At 41.3% G+C, this 26,534-nt stretch overlaps 1 protein-coding gene across 2 annotated transcripts; it reads left to right on the top strand.

Annotated features, from left to right (window-relative positions):
- The first annotated feature begins 633 nt into the window (after positions 1-633).
- On the top strand, positions 634-26,335 carry LOC115533281 (UDP-glucuronic acid decarboxylase 1). 2 transcript variants are annotated; one of them, XM_030343697.1, is made up of 15 exons: positions 634-1,367; positions 4,101-4,128; positions 4,234-4,282; positions 5,923-5,966; positions 6,844-6,904; positions 7,704-7,884; positions 10,612-10,716; positions 13,093-13,152; positions 13,805-13,926; positions 17,846-17,965; positions 18,478-18,521; positions 19,332-19,392; positions 19,681-19,738; positions 20,891-20,994; positions 25,400-26,335. In XM_030343697.1, the coding sequence occupies exons 1-15, from the start codon at positions 1,280-1,282 to the stop codon at positions 25,529-25,531; spliced, it is 1,257 nt and encodes a 418-aa protein (XP_030199557.1). In that variant the 5' UTR covers positions 634-1,279; the 3' UTR covers positions 25,532-26,335. The 2 variants fall into 2 exon arrangements, with proteins under 2 accessions (XP_030199557.1, XP_030199556.1); XM_030343696.1 differs by having other exon boundaries at positions 635-1,367; positions 20,876-20,994.
- The last annotated feature ends 199 nt before the right edge of the window (positions 26,336-26,534 follow it).

The following is a 26,534-nucleotide window of genomic DNA, read 5'->3' as shown; positions in this document are numbered from 1 at the left end:
ATATCGTTCTTTTTTGTTGTTCAACATTACATGATAGTTAGGATACTACTCATAGAACCCTTGGACAAGAATCCTGCAACCCCTGCCCCATAATGGTATTGTAGCCTATAACTCAATTTACCGCTAGAATGACTAAATGACTAAACAGTCAATATACAGGTATAAATCTTTAAAATATGATAGCAATACAGTAACGGCTCTGGTCTTGGATTTAACACAGATTATGAATCTTCACATTTATATCCACAATAAAGTTTTTGTCTTTCATTATGGATGATTTCAATATTAATCAATTAAACATTTACATTTTTTAGGAACGCAACATGATGTCAACGTTTATAAATGCGTTTAGTCGCAGATGGGTCAGTGCAATGTGGTAGTTTCCTAAATCCGAGTCTTCTATTTATGAATGAACCATTGTGCCTGAGGTGGATGAACCCGAGATTTGAAGTTATGTCTGAATGTGTTGAATGGCTTGACTTTTACTAATCTGTTATTTACATTAATTATCAATTGCATGTTTTGGATATATATGCGATGTCAACAAATAGTGTCAGAAGTCGAATTAAACATTTTAATGACTAAATGGGATATTGAGGATTATTATTATCAAAAGTTAAAAAGCAGTCCTTTTAATCAATCCAAGAATTGTCGTTCAACGATCAAACGCGTCGGGCAAACAGTGAAGAACAACCCGAGTTTGTGCTTTAATGCAAGACTGAGTGGTTATTTATTTAATCACTTCGAGTTTTACTTCAGTGAAATTGCTGCTGTCATATCGTTCCCTGACTGGATATTAATACGGGCTGAAGAGGCGGTGTGTTTGTATAAACTAGCCAGCCTCCTGGAGCTAAAGGCTAACCTGAGACGATGCACTTTCGGTACATTATACCGTCTGTTACCCCAACGGGACTACGCTGTTAAAGTGTGTTGACCGTGCGGCATATAAGGACTTCAATCAGGTCACTTAATAGCCGTAATTCGTATTATTCTACAGTAGCACACAGTGCTGGCGATAAGACAGAGCTACTAGTGTCGGGCTAGCCACGTATGACTGGGAAGTGTTGACGTAGCAGCTTGCTAACCAACTTGCTTGCCGAGCCGTCCGACTACTCTCTCAGAACAATGCACTGCGTTGCCAAAACATGATATTTTAGGGTAGCCTATTATTTGACCTGCCGTCTGGTATGTCTGGTGACGACCGAAAACATGGGCAGTCTTGAGTTAAAGTGCAGTGGTAGTGTTGTTGTTGCGAGTCCCATGTTGCATTGAGCAGATAATGAATCGGATAGTGTGGGTGATCTCAGGGATAAACAGGAGAATGATGAAGCTGCTGGTTGCCCTCGCGTTGATCGCCTACATAGCCTGTAAGTACACATCCATGAAAATGATCCAACAACCCACACAGGCGCAGTTTATGTGTCGAGATACTCGCAACCTAGTCGAGATTATTATAAAGTTGCCTGTTGTTTCATCTTGTATCAAGGCGGTGAAGTTACGTCTTTGCCATCTGACAGAACTGAAGGTGGACCATGTTATTGACAGTATCACGGTAGCTTTCGTCTTAACATTTCTCCAGGGCGAAGCTTAATGATCAATAACGTATACACTATTAGCTGCTATGCTGAAAACAGCCACCTTAGTTAAATCATACTTAAATCATGGTATGCAGAGTATGAACAGCGTACATGTTGAGGACCCAAGTTACTCTCCACAATTTATTTTAAGAGTGACATTAACACTCGAGTCGATTATAAAACAGGCACTAAATCTTATCTTACATTTTATAGTGTAATTTGGTGTTAGGTAATCCATGTTAGTCATCCCCAAGTCCCTCCTACTCCTTATAGGGATGGATGGGATGCAATATGTAGGTGGGTAACAATGATTCTAAAACAATGATGGAAAAACAACCTAAAAAATCCGAATGGTGACAAAGATTGTATAATTTCAAATCAAAAGCTAATTGAATTAGTTTGAAGTGAATGGAGCGTTACCATAGTTTGTGATAGTATTTATGAAAAAAGTAATTTGTTTGTATTATGCATAGAGCTGGGTTTCGATTCAAATTTCAAGAATCTATTCGATTCCGATTTTTAAGTTTCAGAATCGATTTTTTTCCGATTTTCTCAGATTCCATACGATTCGATCCGATTTTGATCTGATTTCCGATTCGATCCGATTTTGATTCGATCCGGGGGTTAATGTTATTAAAAATGAAAAATGTATTTGAACCGTTTTCTTCACTTCATGACTGTGTAGAGAAGCAACATATTAAAACTAGTATTATATCAATATTAAACAGCAAATCTTACAAGTATTGGTAGTTACTGATGGCTGGAAGACTGATGAAAAGGTTAAGGGTCAATCTACCTTCAAGAAAGATAATTCAGGACAATAAATGGAGGACATCATTGAGGTGACTATATCTGCAACAGTGGATACCTACTGGGACACTAACCAGTGCATTTTTATTATGCTTGAAAATAATTAAGAATTCACCCAAAAGCGGTTGCTACCAAAAGCATTTTATTTTAAAACTGCTCACACTTAATAAACTGAGAAGTACTGAAACTGGAAGCATAAAATGTAAACGTTGAGCATTTTTCTTTAAAGTGCGAACATAAGAACAGAACAATTTTAAACTGTAAAAGCATTGAATGGCGTCTAAATGAGCATGTTCAAATCTGTTCTAAAACCACACTCAAGATTTGTTTTCAAGAATATGCAGCACCCTAAGTGTTCAAAAATTCGAATAAAATTCGATTTTTTTTTTTTTTTTTTTTAATTAAAAGAAAATCGATCTTTGGACGTACGAATCGATAATCGGTCATTAATATGCGAATCGATTAAAGATTGGAAAATCGATTTTTTCAAGACAGCTCTAATTATGCAGTGGTTGTGGGCGAGGTCAGGACCAGACCTGATTGTATTGTCTACGGAAACAATAATGTTTTTCTCAGCGATGAGGCATGACCTGGTTTTTGGCTTTCAGGGACAAAAACACTAGACAACACGTATTTTCTCTGTTTATTTTCGTCAATATTTATTTTATACAAGGACTTCAGACTTGCCCTCCCTTAGCTTCAGGATGTTCTTAGGTATCGTCATGGTGACGTCTTGCAGTTAAGATACAAGCAGTATCTTGGTGGTACAATATATTAACCTATATATTTGATGCAGGTATATCATTATTTTGTGTGAAGAAAAGTCTTTACTGGTCAGTAAAGGGTAGACAAAAGTTTGCTGACCGAGAGGCCCAATCAAAGCAGATTCTTCATGAATGTCGAGAAGGAAGATGTATACAAGTCTCTTATTGCAATTCTTATCAAGTCTCGCTGAATATTCAATGTCAACGACCTCCTTAAAAATTTGACTGATAATCTCAATGGGACTATCCTTGTTTAATTAAGGTTAAGTGAAAATAAATCAGAACAATGTACCAAAGGTCCTTGCTGGATTTCCCTCAATAGATTGCAAATGACAATCATGCCTGTTATGTTACCATGGATTGTCGAAACAAAACCAACTGTAGGGATGCAAACAATTATTGGCAGAGGTTTATTGTGGTTTATTGCAGAGAGACCAGTATTGTAAAACCTTCTGGTCACAGTTGAGATCATTGTTGCCTGATGACCTAGGTAGACATGAGTTCAGTGTTTTCTGGGCACTCCTAAGTCAGGGCACGTTCAAATTGACGGCAATCTTTCAATAGGCAGTCCCCATTGCCCCGCAGAGGAAGCAATACTTGAAATGCAAGAAATACCAAAAAGTCGAACAAATAATACACAACTAGCAATATGTTGTGCAATATAAATGATCTTTTAATATACAAAATGTCCCGAATTAGATCTTTCTGTAGCCTAGCATGTAATTGTCAATGTTGCCCATACACAATACATTAGATATATCTAGGCAAGGCAAGGCAAGGCAAGGCAACTTTATTTATATAGCACTTTTCATACACAAGGCAGACTCAAAGTCCATCTATAGAAAGCTTGCACGTATGCACGCACACAATTTCGTCATGTTATGAGTTCATGATCTTTCTTTCTGCAATTTTTGAAACCGTCCTACCATTTTTCTTTTCTCTGTTCCAGCTGTCTGGGGAACGTATACGAACATGAGGTATGAGTTTTTCAGGGCAACAAAGATTCTGGTGAATTCCTCATTTTGTAGTGTTTTTTTCTTACAGTGTTTGTGTACTTGTATTCCCCTAACTCGGCATCCTAGATCGATACAGGAACTCAGCGAGATGAAGATTGAGCAAAGAATAGATGAAGTAAGTTGTACTTTTTGGGTTACTTCATGTATTAACTGCATTGCAAGGTAATTATGAGTCTCTTTTATTAGTTTGTTGCTGAAATTCAACTGTTTCCTGGCCATTTATGATTACTCGTTATTCACTAAGCACATAATATTTGCATCATGAAAATCCAGCAACAATTGACCTTGAACTCATACCAGATAATGGGTTGAAGGCAAAAGGTGTTTCACACACTTTTGATCCACAATCTGAGTGTAAAATTGTATAGCAATAAACAGTTCGCAGATGAAAGGGATTATGATAAGTGGGTATGCATTCTTTAATACATCCCTGTTTGGGAGATTCATTTTTTAATCTGATTCCTTGTTTGATTACCAAAAGTAGGCTTTCACTTTTTCAGAGAAGTTGGTATCCAAAACTAAACTGTAGCGATACAATTGCACACGGTCATGTTTATCCAAAGTAACCTTTATTCACATTACGCAGTGCAAGTAAACACTGGCTTGTCGCGCTTACTTCTATCGAGATTTATGATCAAGACATAACTGATAGCAATAATTATGGTCTTTTGACTGTCGTTTCACGCTATTGATGCAATAAGAGGACTTCGATGTCGAGAAAAGTAAAAAAGCTATTGCATATATCCTACATCATGTACAGTGAGTGACCGCGGGGACTAGCTGATTGGGATTGGTTCAACAGATTTATATGCAGGCTAGAGCCATCAAACATTTACCTTTTGTGCGATATTTTTTTATGTCTCTTTACCTTGTAACTTAAATGCCTACTGGCCCCTTTCCTATCAAAGCCCAGTCCATGCAACCGTAGTCGTTGGAAAGGGAGGTGTGTGTTTGAGGGGGTTATTCAGTTCTTGGAAATCTTCAACGTCACTGCTGTTTGCTAGGGGTGGGAATCTCTTGGCACCTCACGATTTGATTTGATTCCGATTCAGAGGTCAATGATTCGATTCTAGAACGATTATTGATGCATCTCGAAGCTTTTGTCACAAATATTACTTTCTATGAACAATGCAATAATCAATGCAGCTTGCATTACAACACGCTATGGAAGTAAGTAAAAAATAAACAGATTTAGTTATCTTTTCTTTCTAATCCTTCTTTTCTGTCATTAAAAAAAAGCTGCTCCTAGTCAACTATAAGAATAAGAACTGCATGCTATGCGTAGGCTGAATCGCAATCACGTCCAGAGAAAATCAGTTTGGCCAATACACATTGAAGATAAATTAAATCATTTTAAAACTATTCAAATTATCCCTCCGTCGAACAGCATGTTGCAGGAGGCAAACAAATTTAATTAAAAAAAAAAGAAAAAAAAAATTATGTATAATCTTCTCTTTTAAATTCCGATTATTAACTTATCTGTATTGAGACGGAATCGTTCACAGAATCGCGACGCATCGAAGAATTGATTATTTTTTCCCACCCCTACGGTTTACTACAAAATTATAGACACCAGGCATTAAATGTTCCATATCTTTCAATTTTTATGAAAGTTGCATAATAATGTTGAGATCATGTCTGAAATGAAAAATGTATGAGGCTTTTAATGAGGCACAACACAGAGCTGATGCACGATCCACCTGATTTGTTCTGACTTGCTGTGCCCTTGTTCTGTCAAACCCTCCTCACCTATAGGCTGTAGCTCCCCTCAGAGAGAAGATTCATGACCTTGAGCTTAGGTAAGCGTTTTTTTACACACACACACGCAGGTATTAATACACGTTGTGAATACACGTTCAGGGATTGGACTCTACAAACTCGCCCCCTATGAAGTATACCCCTCTGTGACTTGCTGTTTGTTAAAAGTCGTCGATGCTGCTGTGTCATATTCTGCACAGCAGTAGGTGGGTGTGTTTATGATCCAACTTGAAACTGTACTAAGCTCCTAAAAACTCTTATTTCCACATCATTCAGATTCAATAGTCATTGTCTAAAACCTCTTGACTTTACAGAATGAAAAGTTTTTTACTAAGGTCTTAATTGTATCCCCTTTATGTTTATCAATCAATATCACTGGATCCCAAAGTAAATGCTTCCAATGCATCTTTCCTGACAGCTGACCAAACAGTAGCATGTCTGGTATGCTGCCTGGGGGATTGGCAACTTGTATTTGCTTCTTTATTCCATAAGATTGTCACATTCTGAGCAAATGTCTAGCAAGACCCTTTTTGTCTGTGTGCCAATGCTCGCACCATATCACTAATGATTTTGGCTGCTGTGGTTGGACTTTGTGTTAGCTTTGTGTTGGCTTTGCCTGCTCACTTGTAGATCTGTGGATTTTCTTAATTTAATAATAGACAGCAGTAGTAAGCTACGATTTTATTATGTTAAGCCTAGAAGCAAATTGTCGAATGACAAACATCTTTCAACAATATTGAGGCTTTCATTATGGAGCTATCATTCGTTATAACATTTTGACACGCGTGTCTGAAACATGTATGTGTGAGAACATGACGGTCGATAATTGTTCTAAATTGTATTACGTAAGTTGTCAGTAGATCGTTTTGGTTGGTTTCTTTTTTCTGATGTTAAAACTGTTAACCTCTTCTTTAACAGTTTTACCCAGAAATATCCTCCTGTCAAATTCCTCTCAGAAAAGGATCGGAAGAGGATTTTGGTACGTTGAAAACTGCACTCATCTTTCTCCACCTCTTTCCTCTTCATTCATCAGGGCACTTGTATTCACTCCTGTTTGCCCTTGCTCTCCTCTCAGTGCAGACCTTCCACAGCCATCCCATAATGCTTCAATTATGTATTTTCCTTGTTTTCTCAGCCTTCCATTTTTTTTTAGAATCCTACAAAATACTTGGAAAAGCATTTCCAAAAGTTAAAGGATGATCCAAAATAACAAATACTTATTAAAAATAAGAATAAGAAATACCTCTTCATTATTAGTTAGACACACAAAGAAGAATAGACACAAACAAATACATTGAAACACAACAGCGTTAGATAATTTAAGCAGTGATGATTGTTCTTTAGTGTTATGTTTGGGTTTCATTCAAGGTTACATTGTGACGTAAGAAACATTTGAAAAGGATGCTGTGAAAAGAAAACTCCAAGTAAATGAAAGTAAACAAAACAGCAGTAAATGGAGAGTAAAGGTGTCTGTAAAGTTTAAAATCAACACCACTCAAGTCAATGGAGATCAATCTGAATGCCATACCGGTGGTAAACCTTTCTCGTCAAATGTGTTCCAAAACAACACTTCCCTCCAGAGGGACTTGCACATTGTTCTGGCTAAACCTACTGATTGCAGACCTTTTTTCTTCATTCTGTACCGTTTCTCCCTTCCTTCAAAATGAACCAAACTCAGCCCAGCTCAATCAACCAATCAGCCAGCCATCAGCCGAGGCCGCCGTTGACGAATGCACCGGCCGTGACTCACGGTTCGCGTTTTTTCTCCCCGTCCCCAGATCACGGGCGGCGCGGGCTTCGTGGGCTCCCACCTCACTGACAAGCTGATGATGGACGGCCACGAGGTGACCGTGGTGGACAACTTCTTCACGGGCAGGAAGAGGAACGTGGAGCACTGGATCGGCCACGAGAACTTTGAGCTCATCAACCACGACGTGGTGGAGCCTCTGTACATCGAAGGTGAGGAGAGACGGCGTCGGGGCGTGTTGCACTTATTTCATGTTTTTATTTTTTGATTTATGGTTGGCGGACCTGACATGTCGATTGGTCCGGGGGGTTTGCTTTAGTTGGAAAAACATGATGAGGACCGTGATGGGATGATTACTGTTATCTCTTTGACGAATGCCGGGAATGATAAATAAGTGCATGGCTTTGCAGGGGTGTGTGTGGAGACGCTAATTAAAATGTGTCTTTGTAAATATTTAGATATTTCTGTCCAGATGGCCCCTTTTTTTGTTTCAAATCCTTCTCCATCAATTTTGTTTGGCAATAGTCAGTAAGTGGTTATAACAACAGTCAAGGCTATCTGTTGTGAAGTAAGGTTAGCAACTAACTCATTAGCTTTGAGAAATTCACTAGGTTCCTACGTGTTGATTTGCTTTCGCTGTCTTACCCTGACAACCACTATCCATAGGCCTAGTTTTTCACTGACATTATTTTCCTTGTTCGCACACCAAACATGATGAGTGGAATTAATTTCAATATCTCAAAAGGGAGACACACTTGCTGAGAATATATATATTTTTTCATTTTTCTGAGGTATATTATATATCCCAGTATCACAAATGCATTGCACATGGCAGGCTCAAAAATAGTTTACGTTAAATATTCAAACAAATGCTTGGCCAGTAGTTTCTTCCACTCAGGTAAAAAGACAACATTAAAAGTTATTTGGAGTAATAACTAATATTTTTGCTATATTGTCTTCAATGAGTTTACTCAGTATCCGTCATATATTCTAAAAGATTGGTAGGAAAGCCCCAACCTTAATGCAGCTTATTTAACTTGACTATCCTGGTCAAGGGAAAGGGGTTATATTTATATTAGGATCGTGCACATGATAATCCAAGCCATTATATCACTGTTATTAAATAAGACAGGATTTTAGTGATAATAGGTTTAAAATCCTATGTATGTCTCCCCAAAACACTAAGTGAGCAGGTTACGGTCTCGCCGAGGTGACTGAAAATATTCTTCGACATCATGACAAAGGGCTGATGGTGGCAAGGTGTTGGTGGGAGCATGGAGCTCTACCTGTAGGCGGTTGACGGAGATGGGGTTAAAATTCTCAAACACTAAATAGCATAACTCCTCGGTGTGTTTGATTTGTGGATGCTTGCTCTGGAAAGCCGTTGGTTTTGATGATCGCTTCCGAGAGAGGGTTAGTCTTCCAGGACACCAACAGTATGACGCTACGGTGTGTGGCTTTGTCGAGCTCCGCCTGAGCAGCGGTTTATTTTAATGTCCAAGTGAGGGTTTGCTTCTCAGTGTAATGTCATGGTGTATGCTGCATATCATATACACGTCGCTCATTATAACCCTCGATCACAACAACGGTTCTAAAAAAGGCACACAAAGTTGCCGTTAGGTCGTAACACACCCCCCCCTCCACATTTCCTATAATGTCAGCTCAAAACACATATCTTTTTAATTACAGTGTTTGAATTCCCGCTGATACAGTGGGTCCACTGGCTCTTTCAGATGCACCCCATAAGTATTCACAGCACAAAGGGGAAGATACACAGGCTCACAGGGAGAAGGGAGGAGCACAGAACACCTTGTGTTGTTTGTCAGTATCGGGTGTCACTGAACAAGATATTCTGTCAACCATTCTTAGTATTTTATGCAAACTCAAAACATTGCCCGAGACTTTAACTGCTGGTAGATCTTTTCTAGGTAGGACACCTGAACGAGTGTGGTTAGATTATATAATTATGCAAAGGAAAGTAAGGAAACTCTTTTCTAAAGACGGTGCTACTCTATTTCATTGTATTGTGTGTTCGTTGTATGGGCTGATAAACTCCCCCACCGGCACAATAAATTGCCCATCTTTCATCCCGATCAGTGGGCTACATGTATCTTTGTCTGATAGTGGCGGCCGGAAAAACATCCTGTGTTTTCCTTGGTCTCCACACACTTTTCTTTACCACATAGAGGAGATTCTCCTCGCCCCCTGTGCTGTTCCGATCCACTTTGTTGTCTGTTGGCACTTCTGGGGTGCGACCACCTCTCTCTCCCCTGATGAAGTGAAACAGCAGGAGTGCTGTCTGCGGCTCTTTGTCCTTATAGTCCAGAGAACGAAGGAATGGTGAAATGCATTAATGAACAAAGACACTTTGTAGCGTTTGCATTTCAGCAAATAGAACAAAGCAGCAACGAGTACGGCCTGAGAGAATCCTTTTAACCAGCGTGTGTGATGGCTGCTGTTGACATGTTTTTTTTTCGACTTATTTTGGATCATCCTTTAACTTAGTATTTTCTAGGATTCTAGACTAACTGTCGAATGTGCTATTCTTAGGAAGAAACGTGATTGGATGGTGGCACTGCCATTGCACAAAGGCGTTATCAAAGTGGTTATCAAGCAAACAATAAGGACATTTATTAAAAGCAATACATAACATCGCAAATTGCACAAAAAAGTCAAACCTTCAGCCCCAGGCAAGCAATGCTGTGGTATCATTCATTCTGCACCCCCATCTTCCCAATTAAATGGAAGGTGGAAGGGTTATGATGTAGGAAAATGGGTCTGATGGTAATGGCCTTAGAAATCAAGGGATAGGAGACCTGTTCAATGGCTAGTGGGGTGGAAGGTGGAAGAAATTGAATCTCTGAAATAGCGTGTGTGTGTGTGTGTATGGTTTGTGTGTGATCACCCCATGCAATCCTTACCCTGTGTTTTATCAACAGTGGATCAGATCTACCACCTGGCATCTCCAGCCTCTCCGCCAAACTACATGTACAACCCCATCAAGACCTTGAAGACCAACACCATAGGAACTCTCAACATGCTTGGTAAGTCCTTCCACGTCACTATGCTAGCACCAGATAGGCAGAAACCATCCTGCAGCCATCCAATCAGTGTGGCTGCGCACATTCATGTTCAGTCCGTTGTCTGTTATCTGAAGTCATTGAATAATTTGTATTGTTTTCAAGGGAATTTACTGGTGCTGTCGTGTCAGCTTTGTGGCTTTAAGGCTGCAGCCTCCTGTGCCTTTCTTCATTCATCTAGTAGAGGTGCTTTTCCTGGCCACAGCAATCATTAAAATATATCCTCAAGCACAGCCGTTTCGGGGTTTAGACCTGCTGTGTTTTGGGACAGATTTAGGTTGGTTGTGCGTCCTTGAGATTGCACCAATCGCCAGTACAGAAAAGCTTCTATCATGAGCTGTGGATGTTGTATACCTGCCATCCTGATGCAATTTCTTTGTGCAGTTGACACTTGTTTGGTTGACATTAAGAAAAGGACTGCAGTGTTTCCATTTCAAGGGCGTCTATGTGCTACGACCTCAACTTGTTTCCAACCCGTACACCCTCGCCCTCACTCATTACGACATCATGCTTAAATCAAATGTGATGTTTCCTTGCCATTTTCACGGCTACATACTAGGAGGGTATATGTATGGCAAGGGGGGGGCGGGGCTCACTACTCTCAGCAGTGGCCAAGGACAATGCATCATCCTATGGTTGTCATGGGAACGTGAGCAAGTCCTAGCCAGGCAAGATATTGAATCCTGCAATTACCTCGAATGGGAGCGCCAGGAATGACGATGATGACTTTTGTGTGGAGAAGACAGTAGGTCTATATGTTGTGGAGGGTCATGCCTCCATGTCAGTGTTGATGGCCAGCATGATGACCGTCGGTTCATTCACATGGGTGCCATTAAGGTTGATTACTTCATTGAAAGGCCCATGATTTTCTGGTCCATTTAGACGCTGACATGTAGGCATCAGAGCTTTTATGGTGCAATTCGGCTTTAGTATTTATTGTATCCTAAAATGTGTGTTCTGGGCTGATTCAATAGTCCCCGTTAACCTCTTTGTCCATTTTGATATGAGGAGGAATATGTGTTTGTTGCATTACACACATATAACTATTTGATGTGTTTTTTTTAACACATAAAAGCCTACTTCAGCTTACTTTTAGTTGAATGAGCCAAAAAACGTCTCAAACAATGACCTGTCCTCCATGATGTATTACCCTTGGAGGATAAGTGTTTAACGTAATCCTTATGAGAAACTTCAATGGTCATTTACTGAGAAATTACAACATCGTTATAATTGTTGTCATTTTTCTGTTGATATGCTTAAAATAAAAAGAGCAGACAATCAGGCTACACAATTAACACATTCCACCAGCAAATGGCAGATATATTTGAGTATTGGTAAAATGTAATCTTTTTGGTAAAATGGTAAATTTTTCAATTCTTACGAGGGGCAATGTTTGATTGTTATTGTATAACCGATATCATGAATGGAATTCTAGATTATTATTTCTGATTCTATTCTTGTCCAGATTAGTATCCCCAACATTACTGTGGGCCCCTCAAATATCACAAATGTAATTGTTGATGTGGGATATGGAAAATAACAATTCCACCAGTCACAATTATATTGATGGTAAATGGCCAAAACCCATTCACCATTTTATTATGATGTGCATGTATTTACCTGTGTGTCAATTGTGGCACCCATTGCACTCCTGACCATCCCTGGAAGAAGGGATCCCCTACTATGCATTTCTTCTCAAGATTTCTTCCTTGCTAATTTCAAGGGAGTTTTTTCTTGCCCGTGTGGGTAAAGGGGGGTGTCATGAATATTTGGCCTGTTAAGCCCTTTGAGACTGTAATGGTGATTAAGGGCTATACAAATAAAATTGAATTGAATTATTGCTACATGTGGACTTTCAATCGTAGATATTTTTATTTGGTTTTTTTTCTCTCGTGAAAAAGGAAATACTTGTATCTATAATTCAGTTATAGATCTCTGTAATTCAGTTTTGACAGTTTTATCCGAAACAGACCAAATAATAATGTTAAAATGAACGGAATGAACAAAAATTGGAAGCCTTTAGCATAGGAGAGGATGCTTCCCATTACTCGTCAACCGGATCCAGCAAGAGTGACCAGAACTAAAACCTCTCTTAGTCATTGACTCTGATTTGATGGATCTGTTTGACCAACACTGGGCCCCGCCCATGCGTGGGAATCAGCTGCTGCCCATCCAAGGCCAGACCTGCAAAAGTAAAAGTTGTGCATGGGGATTTTCTCACGATGCCAACTTGAATGCGTGCCTTCACAGTCCGTGTCTAGCTCTAAACCATCGGGTTTGTTCAGCTCTGTGTGTGCAGACTCTGCGCGTGCTGACGCCTCTCCCTACTGTCTCCTTCAGGGCTGGCGAAGCGCGTGGGAGCGAGGCTCTTGCTGGCCTCCACGTCCGAGGTGTATGGAGGTAACGCACGCACACCCCCTCCCCCCCCCGCTACCTCTGACTGTTTTTATCACAGTTAACATATCAAAGAGCATAAAAGTGCTGATTGTGGTAGTGAATATTGCAGATGGAGGCATATCTAATCCTGTCCTATAGAAATACTAATGACTTGATGAACTCCTAACTGGGGATTCCAGCGCTAAATCACGACCCCTTCATCCACCTTATGAGCTCTGCGTGTGAAATATAAAGCCGTCGCAATTAGCATACAGTCATTGAATACAAGATACAGCTTCAATGGCTGTATTTAATTTATGTCACAGATCTTTGAAGTGAAGTAATAATATATTACATCAATTAATTATACATACTGTATACCTGCACAATGCTCTTGAAAAAAAATGTGGAGGCGGTGTCGTGCTAATGAGTGCACAGAGGATAATGTGAAGTGCCGGGCATCTGTATTTATGGTCTGCCAGACTATGTTCATCACTTTTGTGAGTTTAAGTTGGTGTAGGTGACCTTGCGTGGCGAAATGTTCCCAGTCAATCTTAGCGATCAACGCCGCCGCTTTTAATTCACCCGTGTGCGATGCATCCTCTTTGCCTGGAATCAAACCAAACCCCCCCCTCCCCCAGCTAAACCTGTGCTCCATGCGCCTTGTTTTCTTCAGACCCGGAGGTCCACCCCCAGAACGAGGAGTACTGGGGGCACGTCAACCCCATCGGGCCCCGGGCGTGCTACGACGAGGGCAAGCGGGTGGCGGAGACCATGTGCTACGCCTACATGAAACAGGTACGCCCGCGGCCTCATCCGGCAAGACGAGTCCTTTTAATTGTTTTGGTCAAACCTGCACTAAGTCCGTTTTCCAATCAGACTTTCTCGTGTGTGTGTGTGTGTGTGTGTGTGTGTGTGTGTGTGTGTGTGTGTGTGTGTGTGTGTGTGTGTGTGTGTGTGTGTGTGTGTGTGTGTGTGTGTGTGTGTGTGTGTGTGGTGTCTTATCCTAGCTTTCTTGTTGTATAAGGGGATTGGTTTTACCTAGACATGATAAGTGCTTGGCACATTCTATGAATATCTTTACTGTACTGACTGATAAATGTGCTTATTGTAAGTCGCTAAGGATAAAAGCGTCTGCTAAATGGCTTGATGTAGTTGTAAGTGTAGACTAAATAAAACCATTCATAGAGAAAAATAGTTTTATTTAGGCAGAATGGCCGTTTGTTATTTAACTTTTTCAGTGGAGCCCATGGCCTCCGTTTAAAGCTATACGTACCGTAGAATACATGCCACCTGCTGCTACCCACAACAGGTTGTTTCTAATGTTGTCTTCCTATTTAGTTTGCTGTGTTGGTTTATTTGATGTGTGAGGTGTGTATGTGTGCACATGCATACGATTCCCAAAGAAAGATTTGCGCTGGAAGATAGTACATTTCAATTTCGGTAATGGAGTAATTCCTGTAACAGTTACCGCTTGCCTCCGTATATCCCTGCATGGGTTTATCAAATAGATTCAGCTTCGGGTGCCTGGGGTGAATATAAATATTAGTATTGATAAGAATGCATTTTATTTAATGGTCTGGCACCTTTCCTGGTCTGGCACCTTCCCAAAGGGCTTTGGCAATGCAGTACAACTAAATGACAAATATAACCCAGCAGACGAGATGGCTAAATGAAAAGCGTATCTGAACAAACATGTCTTGAGTCTGGGGAGAGCCCTTTAGGGGTCTAGGATGGAGTTTTAGTCTTCTTAACACTGAGGATTGAATGTAGGAGCCACTGAAAAGGTTTTGTGTGATTTCTAGAAAGATTTCTGAAGCTCATTTTAATTTCCGTTTTGGCTAGGCCTTTGAATGTGAACAGCAGTATGGTGGAATGTTTGATGCAGGATAGGTTTATATTTGCACAATAACAAACGGTCAGTTGTATTCATTGTATTTACAGAGCGAGTGGGGGATATTGTTCACCTATGTTACTGATGCGGGTTCAGGTCCACGTTGTGATGAAACTCGAGGTCACTCTGTCATTTGTTTTTACATGCATTGTACATTTCCTATGCATTAATATGCGAGTAGAATTGAAACGTATCCACATGAATCTGGCCTTGTTTATTGGAGGGGAAACTGCATTATTTCAAAAGATGTAAACTATTTAGTGAAGCCTTCAACGTGAAACGATGAATTAAAGTATGTTTTGTGAATTTAGAATGCATAATGGATTCCTAGAGGTGAAGTAATTATCACTAGTAATGGACTAGATAGTCATTACCACAGAGTCCGGAAGATACCTTTCAACCTCACCTGGTTTATATAGAAAATACATTGTCAACGTTTGTTTTCAAATGCAGAAAACGTGCATGTATGCGAGTATGCTTTAATAACAACATGTTTGGTTTTTAATTAGTAATACATTAGAAATGTACTTTCTAGTGTTCTTGGTTCTCAAAACGGCTGTAGTTTCTGTACGTTTTGTGTGTTTCACAACTTGTTAATGCTCTCTCAGAGAAAGTGAGGCAGCAAGAAACTCTGAGGAGAGGCTCATTGTGTATCTAAAGGTACATTAGGTGCCTGCTGGGTGACTTAGTCGTGTTGTTCTAGTATCAGCAACCACCATCCCTCAGTGCAGGCCAAACAACCATCGTTCATGATGATTGATGGTGTTGTAGTCGTGATAGATCCAATGCCTCGACAAATATTTAAGCCTGACTAATTTATCCCAAATTCAGTGTTGATATGAAAAACAAAAGTGGGTATTAGTGCATTTTTTATTTCACACGCTGACCTACATCATCACAAACACAAATAAATATGAGTTGCACAGCACTATGTTTGTGTTCTGCCATCCCCCTGCATCCTCTGAACATATTCCCACTGTGGGGATTTGTCCTTTCTGCCGCCCTGACATACGCGAGCCTTTGATGATCAGATGTGATTGTTGTCTCACGGCTTTCATTTAAGCTGATGATATTTCTTTATCTTGTGTTGCTTTCCGTTTCTTCGAGATATCTCGGCACCCGTCCCCGCACCTCCAGTTTTTCGCCCCTGGTAGAAATGCGATGAAAGTAGCACCTCAGATATCCAACTGTCTGGCAGGTCGGACGTGGGCTGAGGTATCACAAATAAGATCTCTGTTTAATTGAAATTCATTGACATTTAAAATGTGATAAGTCAAGGCTAGGCGTCTCAACAGATGGAAACATTATGCCTGCCATTCGCTTCAGACGGCATGGGAGTCACTACCAACATAAATCGGCATGCTTTCAAAATGTTTTTTAAATTGCCCCTTACTTCATCCCATATGGGATCTAGTTTATTTTACTTGTTAATAACAAACGAGTAAAAACATCTACAATGAAAGGCATGCTTCCCAAATGCCACTATTCAGCTTGTTGAGATTGGCATTGCTTCTCATGGCATGTTTCCATGCATGCACACACGAGTGCAATGAGATGCACACAAAGTCCTCAGATCCACTGATTACCATACGGGGGGGTGTGTGTGTGTGTGTGTGTGTGTGTGTGTGTGTGTGTGTGTGAGCGCGACCGCGACCGCGACCATTATACCCATTTGGAGATCCTACACTGTCTGTTATGCCCACCCCCACCCCCACACTCTCAGACATTTGGCAAAGGTGCAAATTTGCATTTTTTGATGCGCTGTTCCTATTTTTACATTGCAAAAGGCTCCTTTCATCCTTTTCATCGTTATCGAGGTGTGTATGTTTACACACGAGCCCCATAGGTGAGGCATAAGCTGACCAAGACGGCCAGTAGAAGCTATTGCATACAACATTTCGCTGTAGTGTTGGGAATGGCTGGAGGTTGTTAAACATGCGACAACTAATCTGTATTTAAAATGTGGCCCACTTCATCATGGCTGTCCCCATTGTGTCCTTGCCTTGCCTCACTATGTCTTAGGCTCCTTCGTTGAGGTCTCTCTCGTAGGCTATTAAAGTCGTGTGTAGACTGCACTCTATGCAAATGAATACCGCCTTAAACCATGTTGATGATTATGGGCTGTCCGTTGTCCAGAGAGGCCTGGTGAGTGGTGCTGGTGAGTGGTGTACTGTGGAGGCTGTCATGTTTTTGTGTGGCTTGCGTTACTAATAAGGGGGCAGGATAGTGAACCGGCCGATGGCGTTCGGCTCCCAACCCGAAGGGTACGGGTTTGATCCCCAATGTACAAAAGATCCATGCTAGAACAGGTCCCAGCAAAATATGAATTTATATACAGATATACAATTGGCTCAAATGAGTTTTCATATCACAATTTTGCACCTTTTCCTTCAATCATGCCCGATCAAGCATCATCTCATACAATAGCTAGCAAGCCACTGTCGATCTGTTAAAATTCTGTTCAAGTATTATAAATGCATTGGATGGGGACTGAATCCCTGTGTTTATTTAAAGTATGAGTAGGGAAAAGCAGGAAAATGATAACGAGAAAGATAGAGATTGCCGCAGCTGAATTGAATAACTTGAACTCTTTCATTGCTGCAATGATTACCTTCTATACAACAGGAATCGTAGGAGCTTTATGAAGGAGGCTTTTCTTAAATCTAATGGAAACTGGGTTAATGAGTAATTCTTGGGGTTAATTATGTACTTAATTAGTTTCTGGTCATTCGTCTTGCTGTCAGGTTTTTGTTTTGATTGGTACATAGACTGTTAGTTTCTGTTTATATTTGTATCAGTGTGTGTGTATGTGTGGGCCCCCAGGAAGGTGTGGAGGTGAGGGTGGCCCGGATCTTCAACACGTTTGGCTCCAGGATGCACATGAACGACGGCCGAGTCGTCAGCAATTTCATCCTGCAAGCGCTTCAAGGAGAACCGCTCACGGTAGGTGTTTATCACAATAGGCCTTTTATTAGCGCCCAATGGGTTGTGCCAGAGCTAACCAGTACTCAGCTAAAGCTATCCATCTTAATGAGAAGACGATCCATGATATCAGAAAGCACGCAGCAGGTCTATATAGTTAGGTCATACTATAACCCAAAAATGTAGCTACTTGTTATTCATTCAAAGGCAACATTTGCTTATCTATTCTCAACCAAAAAAAAGTACATTCGATTACATTCAACTTTGCCATTGCACAGATTTCAAGTACTGAGACAACAAAATTCAGTATAGCATCTCACCAAAAGTGCAAAAAAAAAAGCAGTAAAGTGCAGAGTATGTACAAAAGGATATTGGAATACATGATCAATAACCTGTATGCCGTATGAGCGCTATTGCCAGTAGAACCGTGGTTAGGAAGATGTCAAGACCTGTACGTTGCGATGGATGCAGTAGAAGACTGTATCCACCAGACTGGGCAGATGTTAGTAGTCATCCATCCTCTGTGTTTACAGGTGTATGGTTCAGGACTGCAGACCAGAGCCTTCCAGTATGTAAGGTAATTACATCACTTACCACTGCTGCGTGTTGTAGGGCGATGTACCTGGTTTAGGAGGGTCTTAACCCTGTATGTACACTTGGGAATTGGCTGAGCATTGTTTCCCCATGAGGCTCTCCTGTAAGGGCCAATTCTCCCCCTGGCTTGCACCCATCTAATGGGTCTTTCAACACATTCTGCTGATTGGGGTCCTGGTATGTTGATGGTCAGAGCAGTCCTTTGTGTTCAGCCATTCTTTATCATTCTAATCGCGTGGCCATCATCACGGTAAGGCGTGTCCTTTTGTGTTCAGCGGTTTTATTATCAGCCTAATCACGTGCAAAGATGTCTGAAAAGCCAAGCTGCATTCAGGTCCTGTCCTTTAAGGGCAACGATGATAAAGGTCTGCTCGACGGTGTCGCACACACACTTTCAACACCAGACAATTTACATTGTGAGAAATCCATTTTGCCGCGCTTTTTAATGGCTGCTCTCTCTCGCTCGCTCTCTCTAAAAAAGTGTTTCTCTGCAATCATTCCCTTTTGCGTTTATCTCTGGCACACAGTGTGCCTGTTCGGTCAATGCCCCGCCAATAAGAGTGTTTGTTTCTGTGCCTGTTGAGATGAGTGATGGAGATGGTTTGGTTTGCTTTTGGTTTGGTTAAAGTCATACGATTCATATGTGTAATGAGTGGCGTGAATGTGTGTGTTTCAATGATTGAACACTCAAAAGATTCAAACGTTTCCACCTGACTGCCTGGAGATGCAGGAGTCCCAAAGAGCCTAGGGGATGGGAGGTACTAACACAGCCATCTCTCTCCGTCTCTCCCAGTGACCTGGTGAATGGCCTGGTGCTCCTGATGAACAGTAACATCAGCAGTCCAGTCAACCTGGTGAGAGACACACACACACACACATGCACGCGCGCACACGCACACCTAATAGAATATGTTCATTAATCAATTTTATATTTTATAATATATTTGTGCATTCAACACAGAAAGAAAATTCACAACTGATTAATGGATGATATTAATTATGAAATAGGTACATTTGGCCTTCTTTCCCATTTAGATATCTTGGCTAGCGCATGTTTTTTCTCATTGATTGGTTCATTAATTTGTGAGTCTGACTGGTGTGGCTGTGCCGATAACGAGAAGCTGTGTGGTTTATTTAATCAGGGAAACCCAGAGGAGCACACCATCCTGGAGTTTGCCCAGCTCATCAAGAGCCTTGTGGGTAAGCAGTTCCGTTGTAGGCCAGTACCATTGTCTTGAATCTGAGAACTCAACGAAGGAGTCCCAAGACATGGGTCAGCATGCATGTAAAGGCAGAGCGAGGCGCGGGAAGGACACAATGGGAACAGCATGATTAAGTTGGCCACGTTTCAAATGCAGAGCGGTTGTCGCATGTTTAACCCTGACTGATGGGGGTAAAGCAGGTTGTTTTGTGGGAGATAGGAGGACAGTTGTTTGGAGATTGCCCGTTCCAGTGTTTTAGAATTGAATGATAGAAGAGCTAACGGTCTGTAATTCCGGAAGTCAGTGATGTCAAGGGTTGGTTGATTCTAGCAGTCTTGGAGGACGCTGGAATAGGGCTGAAGGGAGGGATTAGGATTAGATGAGGGTGGTGAGGAATGGCAGAATGTTGTTCAAGACGGCCTGGAGGAGTGGGGAGGGGATCGTGTCAGGTGTTTGCGTGTTTAAACGCTATTATTCTGCAGAAATCTGAAGAGGAGATTTCTGTCAGTTCTAGCGTGTTGCGGGTGCTGGACTGGATGCCTGGACTCTCCTCATGGATAACCGGCCGGAACCCCATCACCATTGTTTTTTATATGTTGTGCATGTATTTACCTGTGTGTCAATTGTGGCACCCATTGCACTCCTGACCATCCCTGGAAGAAGGGATCCCCTACACTGCGTTTCTTCTCAAGATTTCTTCCTTGCTGATTCAAGGGAGTTTTTTCTTGCCCGTGTGGGGGCATGGGTAAAGGGGGGTGTCACAAATATTTGGCCTGTTAAGCCCTTTGAGACTGAAATGGTGATTAAGTGCTATACAAATAAAATTGAATTGAATTGAGAGAGGAATTCTGGGTGATAACAGAGCTGTGGATATGTGGAGGGGGGATGGAGGAAGGGGTAAAGTAGGTTACAAAGTCATCAGCTGTCAGGGAGGAAGGAAGGGGAGGGGATGAGGAGGGAAGAGAATATGGAAAATAGATTCCTGGGATTGGAGGCAGAGGAGTAGATTTTGGTCCGTCTTAAGGCTTTAGTATCCCTCTTATTGTTTTGCTTATGGACGAGGCGTTGATCTCTGTTTTGTAGATATCGATGTTGTCTTGACTAACGTTTGTGTTCCCAATTTTTTGCTTATAAGAACGTGTGTCCACAGTGAGCCACAGTCAGATCCAGTTCCTTCCTGAGGCCCAGGATGACCCCCAGAGACGGCGGCCAGACATCCGCAAAGCTAAGATGATGCTGGGTTGGGAGCCCGTGGTATGTGAGCCCCTTCCCCCTCCAAGCTAAAGGGCTTGACCGCTCATGACTTAAAAGTGCCAGCAAACCCGAAAATCTTGTTTAGTTTGGTTTTAAGCAGAGGTGGGGTTAAGTCACTCATGTGCATGTCACAAGCAAGTCTCAAGTCATAACCTTCAAGTCTCAAGCAAGTCCCAATGCACTGTGGTGAGAATCAAGCAAGTCACAAGTCAAGTCATTGCTCAGGTCAAGCAAGTCACAAGTCGAGTCATACAAAAATCTGATGATCTAACCCAGTTTCCACATTTAAAAATCGGTAAAGAGAGTTGTTCATAAGTTGAGTTTTATTTCAACATTAACAATAACAATGTCTTAACATTAACAATAACTGAAACTATTCAAAACATTCCAAAACCCTTATGTGAATAGTTTGAAAATGTTTTTATGATAATTTCCTCCAACCTATTCACAGAATCAAATAGAGCCTCTAGGTGGCTGTATACGAGAACAGTTCAAGTCAATCACTCAATCTCCCTACATGTTGTAGAATATTATTTGCAACACATGGCATCAGCCATGAAAAAAAAGAATATTTCAAAAGTAATATCACATACACGTACTGTAGGAAGGGGAAATAGTCATACACAAGCCTGAAAGCTGGTAGCGATCTTGCTGCCTCGCAACATACATCGACTTACAGTGCATTGCATTTGCAAAAAATTTAATTTGACAGTACTCTGTCACTGAGTTGTGAATGATGGGGTCACATTATCTCCCCACCATGGCTGAACACACGTTCAACAGGTGCACTTGATACAGGGACTGCCATAACTCTTACCTCCACCTTGAACAAAGAGGGGAGGGTGCAGGGCCACTGCTGGCCGTTTCGGTGCCCTACGAGAGCGGGGGGGGGGAAGAGGAGAGCCCCCTTTTCTATATTAGGTAAAAACTAGAGCTGTCAGTTAAACGCTTTATTAACGGCGTTAACGCAAACCAAATTTAACGGCGTTAAATTCTTTATCGCGCGATTAACGCAATTATTTTATAAAAAAAAAAAAAAAAAAACTTTTTTTTTTTTTTTTTTCTTTGGCTCAAAACAAAGAAGCAGTAGCCTGACTATGTTCAAATGACATTTGTTCAAAGCAGTCGTTTAATTGCACTATAGGCTCTTTTTTTGTATCGTCCTGTTTGATCAGTGTATATGCCAATGTTGTTATCAATAAAAAATCATTTGCACAAGGCAAGCCGATGCACTTCACCATGTTGATAAGAGAATTAAAATGAGAAGAATTATGGGACAAAAAAAATCAAGGGATATTTAGCATAGAAAAATAATTTGTGATTAATCGCGATTAATTAGAGTTAACTATGACATTAATGCGATTAATCACGATTAAATATTTTAATCGCTTGACAGCTCTAGTAAAAACATCTAATTTGCCGAAATTGAGTGATAGGTTATATACAATTAAGAACAAACAACGGTGGGCCTCTTCATAACTAATTGAATGTTTTATTAATTTTTTTTTATTTTTACATTTATTTTTACACGCCTGTTCATGGCCCAAAACTGAAGGCAGCTCTGTCCATCACAAATGTCCAGGTAGTGGTTCAACTGAATTTGGGGACTGGAACTTGAATCCCTCTTAATTTTTTTGCAGTATGCTGAGAACAGCCCAGTCCGACGCTCTGGCTCTGACGGTGTAATTTTACTTGAAAATTACTTGAAATCCTTATCATAACCCACTTACAGCCACTGAGATAGAAGTACTGACATGAAAATTAAACAAGTCAATCATCTGTGGAACGGGCAGGGCTCGCAAAACTCCAGCCAATGATTTCAGAACCACCGACTGGCATTGGACAGTAAGTACGTCAATCAAACGGTCGTACTGCACTCCCCCTCCCCCGCTCCCCACGAGTCAAGTCATTTGACTCGAGTCCCCCATGTCTGGTTTTAAGGGTGTTGGAATTTCTTCTATGCTCTTAAACATGGTAATCTTTCCAATTGTGTCGTCGCTTAGTTTCAGAAGAAATCAACCTAAACGAAAATCGCATTATTCCTACCACACGACGATGCACATAGTGTCCCTCATCTGTGACTCGTCTGGTGTGCGATTGATGTAATACTCAAACCAAGGTCTTTCGATTGTGTCATACACAGTGGAGGCTTCTCCATTGAGGAGAGGGAGGAAGATCCTCTTTAACATTGTTGAGAATAAAAAACTGCCCAGACTACTGTAGAGAATTAATGCCCTTAAATATGACTACTTTAATGCCTTTGAATATATAATGTTCGTTTCCCTGGGTAAAGGGACATTAACACCCCCTATTGCCTATTGACAATTACTTCAGGGAGGAAGGTCCTCCCTGAGCCTCCGTTGACTCCCATTCATTTCCCCGAAAGTCCTGGCGGCCGGTGAATACCATGGGTTTCAATGGGAGAGAGGAGGAAAGTCCTACTCTGAGTGGGTGTGACCTTAAAGGGACACTGTGTAATATTTAAAGTCATTTATTACCTCAAAAATACGTATTCATTCATAAATAAGTCCTCATTGGTGTAAAATTATCTCTGCCAAAAATCTCACTTATCCTCCTGAGCTCAGAATAAGTAATATGTAGTTACATAGGACGGGTAAGCTTCATGGAGGCTTCCATGTTCTTCCGGTCTATGAACTGCCGAGAGGGACAAAAAGCACTACGTGGTACAGGAAATGCAAACGCATTTTCACTCTGAGCCAGCGTGAATGATGACTGAAATAATTCACTATCTTGCTCGAGGAATAATTACTCATACATCATTAGCTTACACCAATGATTCAATGCAGTTTGAATTCTGTTTGAAAGAACGAACCTCATCATCACTCGAATGACTCGATGAGGTAGTATTGGATGTCATGAAACAGCTTCTTGGCACATACTGCCCACCGTAGTTTTTGAACAAACGAGCACTATTAGCTTCAATGCAATATACAATTGTAACACTAGATGGGAGTAATTTTTACACAGTGTTCCTTTAAGGCGTCTGATTCGCGCAAAAATCTATTCGCGCTGCGTTATGAACCAATAAGCAGGATCCCTGGCTGGTGAGCAGTGTTGCCGGATTGGGCAGATTTCCCACCCAATTGGGCCACCTTTAATCACGTTAGGCTGGAAAAATTATCATTGGCCGGGAAATCTGCACAATCTGGCAACGCTGTCGATAACAAACCCGCTCTGCCTGCATTGCCACTCAGTCTAAGAGACGCAAAGCAGGTGAAATCATCTGAAGGATAACGAGATCTAACATTTGCGAATAATGTTCACAATGGAAACATTGGAAACAGGACATTGTTCATGTTTAATTACATAAAGCATTCCATTCATTGAGTTACAGTGCTAAGTTAGCCACCAAAGAAAAAGGTAGACCACTTCGCAAAATCAAAATCACCAAAAGTAATGGTAACGTCAGTGTTGTGGGTGCTACATGGTTTGCTAGGTACTCATGGCTTACTCATTGCTGGGCCTGTTTGCTAATGAATAATGGCAAATCTCCAACGTGGGCTATTCATGGTTACACTGATGTGAATAATCTTGATAGGGCAACCAAACGCCACGACAACTGTCAAGTTCACGTTGGTGCTGCTATGCGACTTTCCTAGCTAGGCAGCATGCCTATAGATCAGGTTGTTTGAAATAATGATCTTGTTCTTTTACTAGTTTGTTACTCTGACCGTTCTGTTTGATATTGTGGAAAGGGTGTGGAAAGGGTGAATGATTCAGAGCATGATGCATTTTAGTAACTGAAAATAAACAATTGTAACTGAAAATACAATTGTAACTGAAAATAAACATAGCTAAATTTCAACCAATAACTCCAGTCTTTGAGGGCAAAAATAGGCCCAGCTTTTTTTATTAAGTTTTTAAAATCAAGAGTAGGCCCGATTTGGCTAATGAGCTTTGCATCCTTTCCTTCTGCCCTTGTAGTCCATTTCAAAGCCATGCTGCCCACCAGCTCAAATTACAGTGATGCCACTGGTGGCTTTGTATCAATTTTATTCACATAACTATCCCTCCCTACTATTTTGTAGTTCACCGAAACACCCTGATACAACTTGAGTCTCACATTCTTATGCCACCATACACCAACAGTGCAAGCAGGCCAATGGCAACCAAGCGACAAGCGCGCAGTCCTTCCTCACTTTAAAAACCACCAGCCGCCACTGATGGTTGGACACAGGCCACCACAGGTGTCCCATGACTACAAGGTCTACACTGCGTCTCATCATTAGGAAGAACAGTGGTACACAGTAGGGGTAAACTGTGATTCATCATTTTACCAATCTGACTCTGCAACGCCCAAAACATGAACCGTAGGGTCTCATAGTTCATTCTATGGCTAGTCCTCGCAATACAAATTAAGGGAGTGTTCTGTTTGTTTGGCCAGGTACCGTTGGAGGAGGGATTGAATAAAACCATCCAGTACTTCAGCAGAGAGCTGGAGCACCAGGCCAACAACCAGTACATCCCCAAGCCCAAGGCGGCGCGGATGAAGAAGGGACGCCCCAGACATAACTGAGGTCCGACTTCCAACGTGAAGCGACCGCTGGTGTGGACACCGAAACGTCTCTCTTGTAGGACCTCTTTGGGTAGACTTCTCCATGGACATGACATTGTGTTGTGCACTCCTGAATTGAATGAATAAAGAAAGGGTTGTGTGTTCGTGCGTGCGTGCAGGTAAGGAACTCTTTCTCATTCCTGGAAAAAACACGAGTGAAAATAGACTTGAAGACGGTGTTTCAACATGGCCGTGGCTGCACTTGCTGAGTGAAGGACTTCCCCCAGGGAGTATCAGGGGCAGGTTGGACATGGCTACAGGGGCTATGAGAGAAAGGAGGACGTTGAATAGACGAGGACTAGCCATTCGTTCAAAATTTGCCATTTTCTTTTTTTAAATTTATGCTTTTGGATGGTGTTTTTTGATTGCTATTTAAAAGAAGCTTTTTGCTGAAGTGAGAGAAGTGGAGTAGTGTTTACGCTTGCAGGGTGTTTGTGTTTCGTGTTTTTGTTCTTATTTAAATGTCTCCCCCCGGGATGGCCTGGCTGATAGTGGCTTCAATGAATCGCCCTGTGGATTTACTGGTCTGCTGTCGTTCAATGGGGGCGGCCCCATCTGTTCCTCTGTGGATATCGTAAAGCTTGCTGTACCGCGCTGGTTACGTCTCACTTCTGCTACAGAACACAGCGCAGGGACTGGGCTGTTTCCGAACCATCTTCTGTTTCAATGCTTCCTTCTTCTACTTTGTGAAAGCTCTGTGGATATGTGAATCGTGTACTATCTTTTCAGGTGGAGATGCTATTTTAATAAACATTTTCAATATTTGTTTTGGCTTTTTCAATGTGAGGTTGTTGCTATCTGACATTCAATTTGCAATGCGTAGTCTGACTCATGCCTAAGCCTAACATTTTGCCTGTTTGCCTATTGCCGTTATGCAAAAATATTCTGATGGTACTGATAACATTTTCCCTATCGTTGCTACTGTGATTTTATAAAGTCATTGGCGATTCATATTTCAGCAGAA

Source organism: Gadus morhua, chromosome 20, assembly GCF_902167405.1.
Source record: "Gadus morhua chromosome 20, gadMor3.0, whole genome shotgun sequence".
NCBI classification, from domain to species: Eukaryota; Metazoa; Chordata; class Actinopteri; order Gadiformes; family Gadidae; genus Gadus; species Gadus morhua.
Note: the sequence above shows the minus strand (reverse complement) of the source record. Positions and strands in the feature narration are given on the sequence as shown.

Bases quoted from the DNA above. Each gene is read 5' to 3' on its own strand.
- LOC115533281 (XM_030343696.1), top strand. From the start codon at position 1,280: ATGAATCGGATAGTGTGGGTGATCTCAGGGATAAACAGGAGAATGATG. The intron at 4,129-4,233 runs GTATGAGTTTTT...TCGGCATCCTAG, and splicing joins GGAACGTATACGAACATGAG to ATCGATACAGGAACTCAGCG. The intron at 17,966-18,477 runs GTAGGTGTTTAT...CTGTGTTTACAG, and splicing joins TTCAAGGAGAACCGCTCACG to GTGTATGGTTCAGGACTGCA.